Genomic DNA, 14,907 nt, shown 5'->3' with positions numbered 1-14,907 from the left:
CCCTCTAAGGTCACATGGTCGCCTGGCTATCCCGACCCACCCTCTAAGGTCACATGGTTCAAATGGTCATCTGCCATTAGGGTTCGCGACTGCCACTGGTTTGGATCTACATGGTGCCAAAAAGACTTGCCGCAAAACTGTGGAGACTGTTCAGAGAAAGGTCAACTGGAAGACCTTTCTGAAGATAAAACGGTGACACATGCTAAGATACTTACCGAGTGCTTTATTTTATTTGTTAAAACAATGCTACAGCTTTACAATGCAAGTCACGGACCATCGTCCATCGTTTTAAAACATGCATTTCAGCTTAGTTTAGAGTTCCTGGTAGATGTGAATATGAGTCGATAGTTTTTGCCTTGTGAAAATGGCCAGCCTTGAAAGGAACATTTATAAATGGAGTAACTGCATATCAGCATGTCGAGTATTCCCCTTGGTTGCCATAGTGAAAGTGGTTTTATCAACCATTGGGAGCTGTGCTCTCCATTAATTGTTTTTTTTTTATATAGAAAATAATTTTGAGTGCAATTGATAAGTGTATTTAAGCCTTGTGGAATTCAAATGAAAAAAACATTTTATACCAATTACAAAAAAAGTGTTTAATAACATGTTAATGCAACATTTGAAACATTTTAAATATCATCCATGGCGTTATTCAGTGTGAGGTACACAGTTAGCTGACCTTATTGAAATGCAATCATATTGAGCCTCCTCACTCATCTCTTCAAACACTGGTAAATCCTACTTCCTGTTTGCATCTGTTCAATGTTAATACTTGGTTTACATATACGCAGTACAGCTGGCTTGAAAAAAACAAACATTAAAGATTTTTTTGTAATCAATCGATAGACTTAAGTGCTCAAGGTTTGGCATTTGTGATATGAATGTCATTAACGATTTAAGACATAAAGACATGCGTACTGAATGGGACCATAGGGGTTCTGGCCGGATACAATATGCATGTTGTATTGCAGAGCCTTGTTTAGTGCCATTTCCTCAAGTGCTCCTTTGAGACATTCAGGTTATCAATGCTTGGCCGTTATTCAACATTGGCGGCTACACATACATTCCCAGTGTGTGTGCGCTTTCTTTTCAAACCCAGAACCTTTAAACTCTGCCTTGTGTAGACCTACACTGCATGTTCAAATGTACTATTTCATATTTAATTTACTACTACTTTACATTCTATTTTGTATCGCTTCATTGATCAGTCTTGGGTTTTTACCCATTTTACCCAAAGAGGGATATTTCTGGAGCAGCATGTCATTCAGTTTCTCTTGCTGCCCTGCTCCCATTACATAATGGCACATAACGATTGTAAACCAAGTAATAGCGGCTACTTGGAATGGACTCAATCTGTTTGTCAAATACATTTCATAATCTTCATTTCATTTAAATCTCCCTACGGTTTTGAGCATCATGACAATGTGAACATTGCCACAATCTTCTCAATTGTGCGTTCATAAACAAAGGCAAATAATAGTAAAGAAAGTGTTAAAAACCTTCTGAAATAGATTTTTATAATTTGAAAATGAGTGTGAGTGACTTTTGGGTGTCTTGTCCCAGTTGAATTAAGGCCCTGGTGGATGGAATTCAGAGTCTTGTTTCTGGGACTCTTATTGTTAAGTTCTCTCACCACTTTCACCTTTCACCAAGACGATCAGCTCCCACCTGGGCTTCCCAAGAGGAACCTAAGGAGCACATAGATAGAAGCTGTCTTCAGGCTACAATGTGTAAACTGTAAAAACACAAACAGAGCAGGTAACACTTATAACAGGGTTAAGTAGAGTGCTAATTAACCATTTTATCTTAAACCATTTCATGCAATGAGCATTTTCTGTTCAATTTTAAACTAAAAAAGCTCCATGTCCAATACACCTGATTGACATTCACCCTGAAAGTGAAACTAACTGTATTCCTTAGTTGTGACGTTGGCCTCACCATTCAGCTCGAGCCAGCACAGCCACGCTCCTCACCAGCCTCTTCTTGTCGTCCAGAGGCTTGGCCAGTGCCCGCAGAACTCTGGCCCGCAGCGGAATCACCTGGAACACACCCACAACCACACTTAACACAGAGCTAAAGGCAACACAACCACACTTAACACAGAGCTACAGGCAACACAACCACACTTAACACAGAGCTAACACAACCACACTTGACACAAAGCTAAAGGCATCACCTGGAACACAACTACAACCACACTTGACACAGAGCTACAGGCAACACCTGGAACACACCCACAACCACATACAACAGGGTCAGTATAAATGATTGATTTACCTCGTGCGCTGGGAAGCGCGACATGGCATGGAGACACCGCAATGACGCTATCCTTACAGTCTGGAAGAAACAAACAAACAAAAAAGATACAGGAAAAAAAGGAAAGAGGAAGAGATAAAGAGAGAGAGAGAGAGCAAATAAAGAAATAATTACAATGACATACCATCACTATTTGCAAGACTGGGGGACACTCTGCATTGAGCATGCACAGCTCCACTTGAAACTAGTGTGCCCTTGTCCCTAACGCACCACCCACTACTGACCATGGTGGAGCTGCAGGTGAGGGCCAGCAGCCGGGTGACCAGGGCCTCCAGCTGCTGGATGAGGGCGGGCGGGGGCTCCGTGAGGACAGGCTCCAGGCAGGACAGGGTGGACAGCTGGACCCCCTGGTCCGGACACGACAACGCCTCCAGCAGCAGGGATAGGAGCTGGAAGGATAATGTCGTTACGTTTAATATCTGGTGAGACACCTCCCTCTGCTGGAACCAACGGGGAGCGATACATATCCTATCAAGTTTGAATTAATCACACGTTCAGGGAGAACTCCGAAAGAGAGTAGAGTGCCAATTGTGAGGACCATGCCTTATGATGTGGCTGAGGCTGAGTTCCCTAGCCTGGTCAAGACTGAGAAACATCCATTCCTGCGTTTTGAGTCCTCTGATTGTAATCGAGAGTGAATAAAGCCATTGTTAATGGCGCAGACACCGACGTCACTACGAAACTACCCTTCTTGTAGTCACTCCATGGTCCCATGCATGTGACTCTCTACTTACTGCTGGTAACTCGGTGAGCTGAACCTCTTTGGGCAGGCTGCTGACCAGGTGAGACAGTGCCTTCAGGTAGGACGACTTTCTGTCTATTGAAGGAAAAAAAAAGATAGTTACATTACATACATTCAGATGTACAAAACAAAGCAGTTTGTGCTAAAACACCGGTACCTGGCGCAGCGGAGTTGAACCCCTGCAGCAGCTTGGCCGAGTTCTCGGTGAAGAAGCGCTGGCGGTACATGATGCGCACATCGGCGTGGCAACCGCGGTTTAGGACATCGGCCGAGTCGCTCATGAGCAGGGAGAAGCCGTCGCCCACCATCGGCCCCAGCTCAGGGTCCCCCAGCAGGGAGAAGAGCTACACACACACACACAGACATTAACACTGTGCACATGTGTGTCTCTTGGGGGAAGTTTGGGAATGTAAAGATGGACAGAGCACCACATTGCTTGCATGTCACCAGAATACTAGTACGCTAATCAGATGAGATAGGATTCTGATAATCATGGGACGGGAAATCTGGGATAAATAATACTACTACTACTACAACATGCATGTTGTGTCTTACCTTGTCCGTCAGTGCCGTGGAGAGAGGGTGGTATCTGAGCAGCAGGCCCTTGGCCAGCTGAAGAGAAAGAAAGGACAATTGACTGGATAATCACAGACCCTGTGTCCTGTGTTACCCCTTCAAACACCTACAGGGATGTGGATCCATCCATACTTTAAAAATGACTTTCAATATTGTATAATTGGATGATCAAGCAGCACTCTGTGCACAATCTCAAGCTTCCTCCTGGGGCTGGAAAGTAAATGGTAATGGTCCTCATTTATATAGCGCTTTTATCCAAAGCGCTTTACAGTGCTGACTGACATTCACCCATTCATGCACACATTCACACACCGACGGCGGAGTGAACCACGCAGGGCAACAGCCAGCTCGTCAGGAGCAAATAGGGTGAGGCGTCTTGCTCAGGGACACCACGACACTCAGCTAGGAGGAGCCAAAAAAACATGAACTCTCAACATAAATGTATTTAGACTCGACCCCCGCTGTAATATCGAAAAAAATATTTACTTAAGTGACTTTGTACGTTGTTTATTTGTATTGGAAAGTCTGTCCATACAATAGGTTTGATTTCTTTGGTCTGATCGGATCAAAGACAATGGAAAAATAAGATTTTTTTTGATGCAGTTCTCCTTCTGGAGCGATTGACAATTGACACTCTGGAATCGTCCATCACTCCTTCTCACGAGCAAAGCAACACGTTGTGGTTGTTGGTGGAAGAGGGGAGCTTGTGGAGGTCTTACCCAGAGCAGGAGTGTGAAGGCCTGGGTGCGGTGAGGAGAAGCCGGGGAGTCCAACTCACTGGACACTCTCTTGGTGCTGCGCTGGATCAAGGCGTTAAGAGAATCCCCTGAAAAACACAAACAACCGGAAAACAATGAACAACCGCCAAAAGACTAAAAGATTTGGATACAATATTCCCCTGGAACCATCCTGCAAAGATATCATCTAAACACAGCATGAACGCATCTATTGCGAGCTGGCTAAACCAGTCGAGAGTTTAACTGTTGAGAGACGGTCAGACGTGTGTCCAACGTGAAGGCCGAATCTGACATTTTGTGTGGTTGTGTTCCTCCGGCCTCGTGGGCCTGTGTGAGCCAACTGAACTGACCCGCGGGCCTCTTGTTGACCAGGCCGGCGTAACACTTGGCGGCGGAGGTGTAGGACAGGACGTGGCTACAGGTGATGCTCAGCTCCTCCAGCTGCTCCATCAGTCGCTCCACCTGGGGCACCTCCACCTGGATGATCGGTTAGCAATTGGAATAGTCATTAGCTGCATCCCGAATGGTGAAGGTTTCTATTTTACCGGGTAGGTCTCTGTTAGATTGAACAAACGTTTTCAATGGTGACCTGGCCAAGAAAAGCAGCATTAGACAACAGCAACAGGTGTGAAAAGGACCATAAACACACATACGTTACGTTTACAGTTTTCAACTCGGCAATATTTTCATGTTCTAGGTAGTTGACAGACATGAGACGACATGAGTTAAACAATCTTCTCGAGATATGTTGACATGGATACTTGCAAAGGAACCGTGTTTCACCGTTATGAGATCAGTCATCGTTTGCGTCGTCTATGGATGTGAGGCGTTAAGGTTGACTTACGTTGCGGGGCAGCGAACACACGCAGGCCATGAGCAGACACACCATCTGGGAGCGACTCCAGGACTCCCCCTGCTGTTGGAGGAGCAGAGTAACAGAGGAGTGAACGTCTCCACTAGGTTAAGATGCTTGTGACAACTGAAGTGAGCAGAAAGCCGCATCAGAGACAACAATGGATTATTGATATGCCTTAAGGGATCGGAGGAAGGATTTTTTCCTTTGCATTGCTAACTCGATAAAAAAAATCGTAGTCGAGTATTGAGTAGGAATAAATTATGTATTTCCGTCTCAACATTTCTGCATTAAACAATACAACAAAAATAAATTAATCAAAAGAAATGGCACTAGACTGTGTATGAAGGACATCATCCTCCCAACAACCGACTTTTGATAGTGTCACTTTGTAAAAAAGGTGACACATTTCATTACACCGACCAACCCTCACTGTACACTCATTGAGGACCAAGGATCACCAGACCTACATGGACCCAGACATCGTGCATCGTTCTAACCTTAAGCAGCTGGATGTGTGGAGGGAGGGAGTTGTCAGACAGGAAGGAGACGTCATCTTCCAGGAAGAGAGATACCGCCCTGGAAGCCATTTTCCCGGCCAGCCTGATGATAAACAGGAAACCACATCAGCCTTACCAAACTCAACCACAGTGTGACTTCACGAGATGAGACGACTGACAAAGAGGCTGGGGGGAGGGGAACGGATACGAGATAATATCCGTTCTCACCGTGAACTGAGAAGTTATTGACGACATATGTCAATGTAATATAATGATTTATTTTCTTTTAGATTATTGTGGGTTTATATCAATCAAGTGATATGCATTTTGTTCCAAATAAATGTCATGTTTTTCCAAATTGATTTGACAAAATCACTAATAGGTCTGACCAACAGCGCTTTACTATTGCCATCTCATTGGCCTGTCTTATTGGGTTGATTTGAAGCACCAGGAGCGTATAGAGTAGTACTGACTCGGGCTGTAGTTTGGCACAGGCGCTGCTGATGACTGCCACCATGGCAGACAGGACCGCCTCCTCCACCAGGGGACTACGACGCCCAGGAGACCCCTCACCTGTCAAGACGTGTGAGACAAACGACACCGTCTTAATTCCTATATATCCATTGTATTAAAGATCGTATTATTGTATTAAAAATCGTTAAGAGACAGAGGCTTGTGAAAGGAGGGTTGCCAGTTTAAATCCTTTGTAAAAATGCAATGCAAATTGAACAGTTGAGCGCAGATGAAGGGTTTGTAACACAATTCAATACAGCCTCATGTCTTGTCATTTCAGGGCAAAATCCCTTTTGCTTGCCTTGAAGCGCTGCCTGTAGAGCCAGAGTCAGCAGTCGCGGGATGATGATGTCATGAAAGAAGCGCCCCGTCTCCTCGGAGTCCAGTGCCTGGTCGGCTATCCTCTGGAGGCTGAAGCACACGGCCACCACCTCCTCCACAGAGAAGCCCCCGCTGCCTGCAGCCAGATCAGAGCGCCTTCATTAAATAAAAGATTGTAGTTTTATCCTAATTTAAATAATTGTATTCTAGATACTGAATATCATTATGAACAGTTGGGGTAGACATTATGCATAGATATATACTAAACACATTTCTACATCAAAGCACTTGTTATACACCAGCTGATCTACACACACACACACACACAGACTTAAGTGCTTGCCTGTGTGTGCTGAGCTGAAGACCTCAAGGAGGACAGGCGCACTTTCCCGGACAATGCTTGGCTGGGTGGACACGGCCGCCAGGGCGGACACACACCGCTGACGCACTGCATGCTGGGAGCTCTCATTTGATGGTGTGCCATCGTCGCCTTGGACCATGGGCTCTGAGTCTGAAGCAAAGCAGAGAGGAAGATATCATTAAAAAAAAAGAATACTAGTTAACCATACGGTTATCTTGGATCCAGCTCTTCTATGTTACAGCAGAACTTCTAGGGGGGGGAGACGGCACTGAATATAATCTGTGCACCTGCATCTGATTTCACTGCAAATCACTATGGATAAAACGTCAGCTCAATTTATAATTATAGGCACATGATATAGCAGGGAGCGTGACCTCACTTCTATTTCAGTCTGATGGCAATATCCCATGTACCACCATGGAGGGGGATATTCCGGCCATATGACTTGCACAACTTGGTGGTTACTATTTTGGTGGACCTTTACTATAGGCCAGAACCGAGAGCTTACCAGAGAAGATCTCCTGTTTGAGTGTTGGGACCATTTTGGTGATAAATGCTGTCGGGTACAGTCTGGACAGAGATTCGGCACATACGATGACGGCGACACTGGATGGACAGACAGATAAAAGCTCTTTCATTCATGGAAACGATGTGGTTTAAAGCGTCATTTCATTTAAAATCTTGGTTCATCTGTAAAAGGAAGAACTGCATCTATCAAACAAAGTCTTTGAGGAACTGAAAGCCAAAAATGGATACACACCAAAAAGCGGAATGCTTTGACTGAAACCGCAGTTATCTTACGTTATCTTATTTAAGTGTCCTGCCTGCCTGTTCATTTAACTGTATAAATCGACGGTTTGTTGCCATGAGAAAAGCAATGATATTTTGGAATATGTTCTGCTTCAATGTGTGAGTGGACTGGCCCTCATCTGACCTGACTTTGTTGTCGTCCTCCTCCAGGATGAGTCTGTTCAGATGATCCACCGCCCGCTCCACGTCGCTCTCCAACAGCAGACCTTGGAGCAGCAGAGCGACACATCACATGAAGAAGGAGAACGAGAAGGTCAGAAGAAGGTCAGAAGAAGGTCTTCATGGAAGAAAACTTGTCTCAAAACTGATGGAGTGATGTCACTTTCTGGAGGCCCAATTATGGCAAACAATTTAATTAAGTTTTTCATTAGCCACTTCAGGCCGACGCAAATAATGACGTGTTTGCGTCTCCCTGCTTTGCGGTCTAGCAATAGATCCAAAGATTTAATACACGCTATAAATTCCAAGTTTAATATTTATATCCACTAGATCATTATTGTCTGGGGTTGATGGCTGGTTTAAGCAGCCTTTCCTGGCCTGAGTCAGATTGATTGGACTGGGGATGGGTAAGGCTGCACACCTTTTCACCTGTAGATTAAGCAATCAAATCTGCACAGGTTAAACCAGCCATCTCCACACACACTCCTTGTTCTGGAGGAGCCCAGTCTTTTGTTTATACCTTGTCTCAAAGAGGGTAACATTTGGTGATTCTGTAGATGCAAGCATACAGTGTGTACAAGTGTGTCGGTGCTATCTACCGGTCTGCTGTCCCAGAGCAGCGAGGACCCGCATGGACGTGACCTGGAGGTCAGAGCTGTTCTCCGACAGCGCCGAAAACACCACGGCACACAGAGCGTCCCGGTGGGCCAGCAGCACACTCTCACCTGGGGGAGAGGGAGGTGGGAGGGGATGGGCGAGGGGGAGAGAGAGCAACATGACTCCCATTTGAGGTATGGAGGCGTGAATGAGTTCTGGTTGTGAAGGTTTATTTTTTCAAAGTCAGAGTGTTTTGCCGTCGATCTCGTCTGAGTAGGTCAGAAATATTTGCTTGAAAAAATGCGTTGCACTAATGAGAAGTCTACAAAAGACGGTCTAGGAAGGTTTGTGACATCAGTCTGTTCCTATAAGATGTGTATGACATCGAGCTGGTTTCAGACGAGCGGAGGTGTAGAAACTCACTGCCGTCGGCTGATTGGCTGGTGTTCTTCACTGTGTGGATGAATCCCTGCATCACCTCCAGGATGGTTCGCCTGTGGGCACACTAAATTGATATTGAAGTGAGATAGATTCCTCTATTAAATGAGACATTGGTATTTAAACACACATACACACACACACACACTTCCTGACATACCTGAGTTCTGCTGTTGTACTGCTCCACGAGACCAGGTATGACGACTGCTGCCACTATATGACTGGCCCTGTAGGAGGCGCTACAGGCAGCCTGAAGGAGCTTGGCACTGGGCCACACCAGCTTCAGGTCCGGCTCACTGAGGTGATGCTGGCAGTCTGGAGACACACAGAGAACAGCATACACAAATCAAACATTTGGTGGGGATTAACAGTGGCGGGCAGACCGTGGCAAATTTGATTACAGATAGACAAAACTCAGGGAACATTTGTACTACTATGAGCACAACTCTTAGTTGCCCAATTAAAGGAACCAATTAAGAGTAAACCAATCATGATCCGCATTTTGGTGCAAAACTGTAATACAAAAAGGGCTTCACAAGGAAAACAAATGTAAAACAGGTTTAAAAGTAACAAGGTAGAAAGATGAGATATGACTTGAAAGTTGAACATGCTTAATTGAGAGAATACCTTTGAGGACCACGTCTAGGAAGGTGTTGAGGGAGTCTTCAGAGTCAGAGCTGAGGATGGAGCGAGACAGACAGGAGGTCAGAGCCTTGAGGGCGGCCAAGCCAGCGCCCTCCACACGCTCGCTGGCCGTCTGGAAGACCTGGGCATTCGGGGAAAGGAGCATCAGCTCAGTTAGCTCTCCTTGTTTAAGATTAGCTTAGTTAGCTAGCCTTGGTTTGGATTCGTTTAGTTAGCTTGCCTTAGTTCACATTATTTTAGTTAGATAGCCTTAGTTCAGATGCTCCTTTCAGGACAAAGTGAGCTAGAAAATGTTTATTTTTTTCTTTTTTAATTATTGAAATAAAACAGTTACTTGTGTACAACTATATTATAGAAAATACTTACAACGGTAAGATACAAATATTAAGTAAAACAAAGCCTCAAAAAGTCTTGTGTGTTGTATTTGCTGTTGGTTTACTCAAACCTCTATGCCAATATCAACTGCTCTAAAATGTACCTCTCTGCGTATGGAGGTCCAAAGCCCAGAGAGGAATTCTGCAAGGTCCTTGTGTTCGTATGTAGACATGCATGCCGTCTGGAAGGGAAGAAGAAACCACACTGTCTGACCACGCCATTGTTCCACATTGATTTCCTTCACAGTTTAATGACTTTTTTTGTGCCCACAACGTTAAACTACCACTTAAAAATGATGCTTCAGCCTTGGGATGCTGGTCTTCTAATCAACTGGCGTTTCACAATCCTTCTTGCGTTCTTAAACCCATAATGCATTGTGGGAGACAACCTATATATATACATTTGCTATTTTATGTAGGATTCAAATTACTTCTGGCAAACGTTTGGGAATAATAAAGTAATGTGAGTGCATATCAGATAGCGTTGTGAAGTGCAAAATAAGAGGACTTCACTCACCAGGGTCTGAAGCGAATCAATCTTAGCACTCTGAATGTCCGAGTCCAGCTTCTCGATGATGAGGGGCAGGAGGAACTACCAGAGGTCAGAAACAGACAAGGAGCCGAATGACTGGTAGGTCAGGAGTAGTGATCAACCGATATATACCGATATTTGCGTTTTTTACATGTATCAATAAATGTTCCTTTTTTAAATTGAGACTTGTAACATTTGTTATCATCATTGTGTAATTTTTATGATGTAAATTGAGGGAGCAAAAGAAGTATCGGCTCCAAATATCGGCTCAAGAAAATCGGCAGCCCATATGGGTCGTTGGCTAAGGCTGATGAAAAGAAATCTGTAACGGCATCAGCCCTAAAAAATCCATATTGGTCGATCCCTAGTCAGGAGACGCCACAACATTAACATTCAATGTTTGAAGTGAGTGTAGGTCTTATCAAAAGGTATTCCCATTTCTGAAAGAAACATTTCTAATCAGTTCAGCCGTTTGTTAAAGAATTTAGTTAGTAAAGCTATTTGGGATCCTAACACAGGGGCTGATTCCAAAAACAACATTGCACATGTCTTGCTGAATGACATTTGCATGTCTGCCGGACCAAAACTACTGTAAACTAGCTATAGAAATACGCATTTCAATTTCAAATATTATTTGTATTCTTCTTGGGGATTAATAAAGTGTTATCTCATGTTATCTTACAAAGGCCCAGACGTAACATGAATCTATTAAATAGCCACGGGAATGAAAAAACAAATCCCAAAGTAGCATAACTAGTGTGGTACTAGAAGAGTTTTGAAGTACCTCAGCAAAGCGGGGAGTTCCAGTGAGCACAGCCCTCAGACCCAGGATCAGTGTTTCCTGAGTGATGCCATGGGGGTCATTAGGCGGCTAGGGGTCAGCGGTCAGGGGTCAGAGACATGGAAAAGAAAATGCTTGTTAGTTTCGTAATAAAACAATACAGGTGCTTTGACAGGGAGGGGGGGGAAGAGTAAAGATAAATCCTGATGAAATAAAGCAAGGTGCCTAGTTGCCAAGGTAAGCTCCCCTACTTAAACTAAATCACTTTCATTACATAATTGTGTGAGCATCATAATCATCTACAGAAACAATGAACATCTTTAAATTATGGCATATAGCTATATTCCATAATTTGAAGATATCCATTTTGTATCGGCATTAACTAACATCTGCATTATTAAACAGCATTAAAAACAATATTATAATCAGTCCTATTGAACATGTTCTACACCGACTTTAAGCCGAACAGAAAAACATTTACATTTAGCAGACACTTTCATCCAAAGCGACTAATAACCATTTATACACACATGCACACACTGACGGCGGAGTCAACCATGCAATGTGACAGCAACCATAACCAAACTGATACCAAACAATCAGGCTCCATTAACTACTCGAACCTTATGCCAGTTGCCTGTTAGGATAAACATGATCAGCCGCGTCATTCAAGAGCTATTACGGCTTTTGTCTGGTTTTGCAACCGCCCTCACAGCGACCCCGTCACAGAGGCAGAGACAAAGCAAGCACACGAGCAAACAGACGACATTTCCTGTGCAGATTTATCACATTAGCCCTCTGAAATACGACGGCCGAGTGTGACGCCGGTTTGTTGGCTCTGTGACGTGGGCTAGCTGTCTGCTCCCAGACGCATATTGACACTCCCCTGTGTTATTGTTTCCCCCCCCCACCGGTCGGGGTCGAACAAGGCCACAGGAAGTCTGTGATGACATTAGTGTCTGCTACGTTTATTGGGTTTCATCTTGCTCTTTGGTGTGTGTGTGGCAGCTGAATAAACAGGGACTCACAGGGCTGAAGTCGACAGGGAAATAGCAGGACGTCACCTCAAAGAGCTCCTCTGCGAATTTACCTACCGACGGCAACCATGGAGACAGAGGGGATTAGGGTCTGCATTACTATGTAACGGCGACCAACTGTGGAAGGCAAGGGGTGTGTGTGTGTGTGTGTGTGTGTGTGTGTGTGTGTGTGTGTGTGTGTGTGTGTGTGTGTGTGTGTGTGTGTGTGTGTGTGTGTGTGTGTGTGTGTTTTTACCCAAATCGTAGCCTCGATGGATGATGTTGTTGGCGATCTGGAAGGCCAACACAAGATTCCGGGGGTCTCTCTCGCCATCCATTGATTGGACGAAACCAAACACAAAGTCTGCCCCTAAACCTTTCAGTTCTGGTGAATGGCAGGAACAGGTGATTAGTTGGAACTGTTTAACAGACATCTCAATGTGACAAGGAGGAGAGAGTTGATACAGTCACATTCTGGTCTCTTCTCACCTGCTTCTCTGGACTCCATGAGGTTTAGGAGCATGTTGTACACAGAGGCTCGCTCTGCCAGCATCAGGGACTAACACACACACACACACACACACACACACACACACACACACACACACACACACACACACACACACACACACACACCCTAGTTAAATGATAAGCAACATTTATTTCTTTATTTATGCAAGTACTTATTCTGAAACAACCTTTTAATTTAACTTCCACGGCTTATATATATATATATATATATATATATATTTTAGGGCTGTCAAAATTAGCGTGTTAATAACACGTTAACACATCAACCTTTTTTGACACACAAGATGGAAGAACTTGAACGGATATGTAAATTAACAATGCAACAAAAGGACAATGCAGACTTACTTGGACATGAGTATCCTGGAACAGAGAGCGTAGCATGGACACTGCAGAACCAGCGGGCAACAGTGAGCTTTTGGTCTGGGAAAGCATACATAACATGGTTACCACAACAGACAGTTTAGAGGTCCCTCCAATAGCAACATGCTAATGTGAGGAAGACAAGATATGTGTTAGTCTGTTGATTTCAAGGGAAAAAGCACTCACCAAAGCCTTCAGCCCTTGTAAGACAAAGGGTATAATAACATAGTGGTCCTTCAGTCTGTTTTCATAGAAAGCAATGAGCACTTCCACTGAAAACGGAAATGAATACATAGTAAAAATAGTGAGTCCAAGCCTACCCAGACTCAAGTACTACTATTTACTTTTCTACTTTCCTTCTTTGTGTATAAAACAGTGTATAAAAACTCAATATGCATTGATCCTCTATGGCCGTCTACCTTCACTCTCTGATAGATCTCCATAGCACTGCTGAATGACCAGGGACAGCAGCTGGACCCCTCTGGCTCTTGTGTGAGGAGTGGTGCTTGTTAAACTCGGGCTGTACATGGAGAAGAAATTCACTCTTTATTTACATAGCGTGTCTCATACAATACTACAATATAAAGTAAGAATTCCATATGCATAACCCAGAGAGAAGTTTAAGAGGAAGAGGCAAAGAAGAAGGATCACACTCTACGTGATGTGGAGGAACGCTAAACTGAAAAGGTATATTTTTAGGTTCAGATTATCTGTTGGAATGTCTCCTGGGCTGTATTTAACATTTCCACATAATATATAATTGAATAATGTAATCCTGATGGGTGTTAGGCCTAATTGCTTAGGACTCAGCTGTCCATGATTCCCAAGGGCAGTTGGTCCAAAGTTTTTGTGTATTTCGTTTTTAAAGACTGGACAGGGTTGAGGATGGATTTCATTAAGCAATAACTTACCCAAGTGCTTCCACTAACTGCAGTATCGTAAACTGCTTAGCTTGAACGCCTGTGAAGAAAATAAAAATCACAAACTAGGTCACGTGACATTCGACACGACAACATAAGTTAAAGCCATTACTAGTGGGATCGGGGTTCAGGGTTCATTGACAGGACAGGGCGATAGGAACAACAGGTTAAACTGTCAGAAACACCCCATCAAACTAAAAGCAGGCTTTCAATTACAATTTTGATTTGACAGTGATGCGTTATGCAAGTCGATCTTATACAGTCATTAATAAAAGTATCACTAAATTATTCAATTGTCATTTCTGGTAGACGTTATACCATGCGGTGTATCCCATGAAACATCCTCTGGCTGTTGCAATGGCATGCTAACGTAGCTAGCACATGCTGAGCAGAGCAGCGGATGCATCAATGAAGCTGTCATTGTATGCCAACACTGTCAATTACTTTCCTGTATAAGGTTGTTTTAGAAATAGAACCGAGCTTTTACCAGTAGCTGTGTCATTGGCCTTGCTGTCTTGCAGTCCAGTAACAAATTCTTCAACCAGAGACACCAGCAAGGCACTGTCCGCAGCCATCGTTCCTTGGTTCCTGATGGGCTGCGCATGCGCAAAAAGTTTTTACAAAACCAGCACACTTTCCTCTAGTTTTTGTGCTTAAGTATATTCACTTGATATTAACAATGTCCACAGATAAAAACAAACATTTGATTGCACCCTGGCTTTATCGGAATAACAAATGTATATATATATTATTATGCATGGAGGTATATATCCGAAATAGAAAGCTGCGTCTTCTTTCAGAATCTTAAATTGTAAAAAGCTTCCG

General features: G+C 43.9%; 1 protein-coding gene across 1 annotated transcript; it reads right to left on the bottom strand.

Annotated features, from left to right (window-relative positions):
- Positions 1–1,549: 1,549 nt before the first annotated feature.
- mms19 (MMS19 homolog, cytosolic iron-sulfur assembly component) lies at positions 1,550–14,660 on the bottom strand. The gene is made up of 31 exons (XM_084486025.1): positions 14,570–14,660; positions 14,074–14,122; positions 13,582–13,682; positions 13,349–13,434; positions 13,148–13,222; positions 12,761–12,830; positions 12,528–12,656; positions 12,284–12,345; positions 11,259–11,345; positions 10,460–10,534; positions 10,047–10,124; positions 9,551–9,689; positions 9,084–9,238; positions 8,909–8,990; positions 8,488–8,613; positions 7,854–7,935; positions 7,428–7,525; positions 6,902–7,069; positions 6,539–6,694; positions 6,198–6,297; positions 5,725–5,827; positions 5,216–5,287; positions 4,722–4,848; positions 4,354–4,460; positions 3,614–3,670; positions 3,216–3,402; positions 3,051–3,133; positions 2,541–2,705; positions 2,278–2,337; positions 1,939–2,039; positions 1,550–1,688 (listed from the first exon to the last, which is right to left on the bottom strand). Exons 1-31 carry the CDS (start codon positions 14,655–14,657, stop codon positions 1,658–1,660), a joined length of 3,099 nt encoding a protein of 1,032 aa, XP_084342151.1. The 5' UTR covers positions 14,658–14,660; the 3' UTR covers positions 1,550–1,657.
- Between the last annotated feature and the right edge of the window lie 247 nt (positions 14,661–14,907).

The sequence above is a fragment of the Micromesistius poutassou genome, assembly GCF_964030765.1.
Source record: "Micromesistius poutassou genome assembly, chromosome: 21".
NCBI classification, from domain to species: Eukaryota; Metazoa; Chordata; class Actinopteri; order Gadiformes; family Gadidae; genus Micromesistius; species Micromesistius poutassou.
Note: the sequence above shows the minus strand (reverse complement) of the source record. Positions and strands in the feature narration are given on the sequence as shown.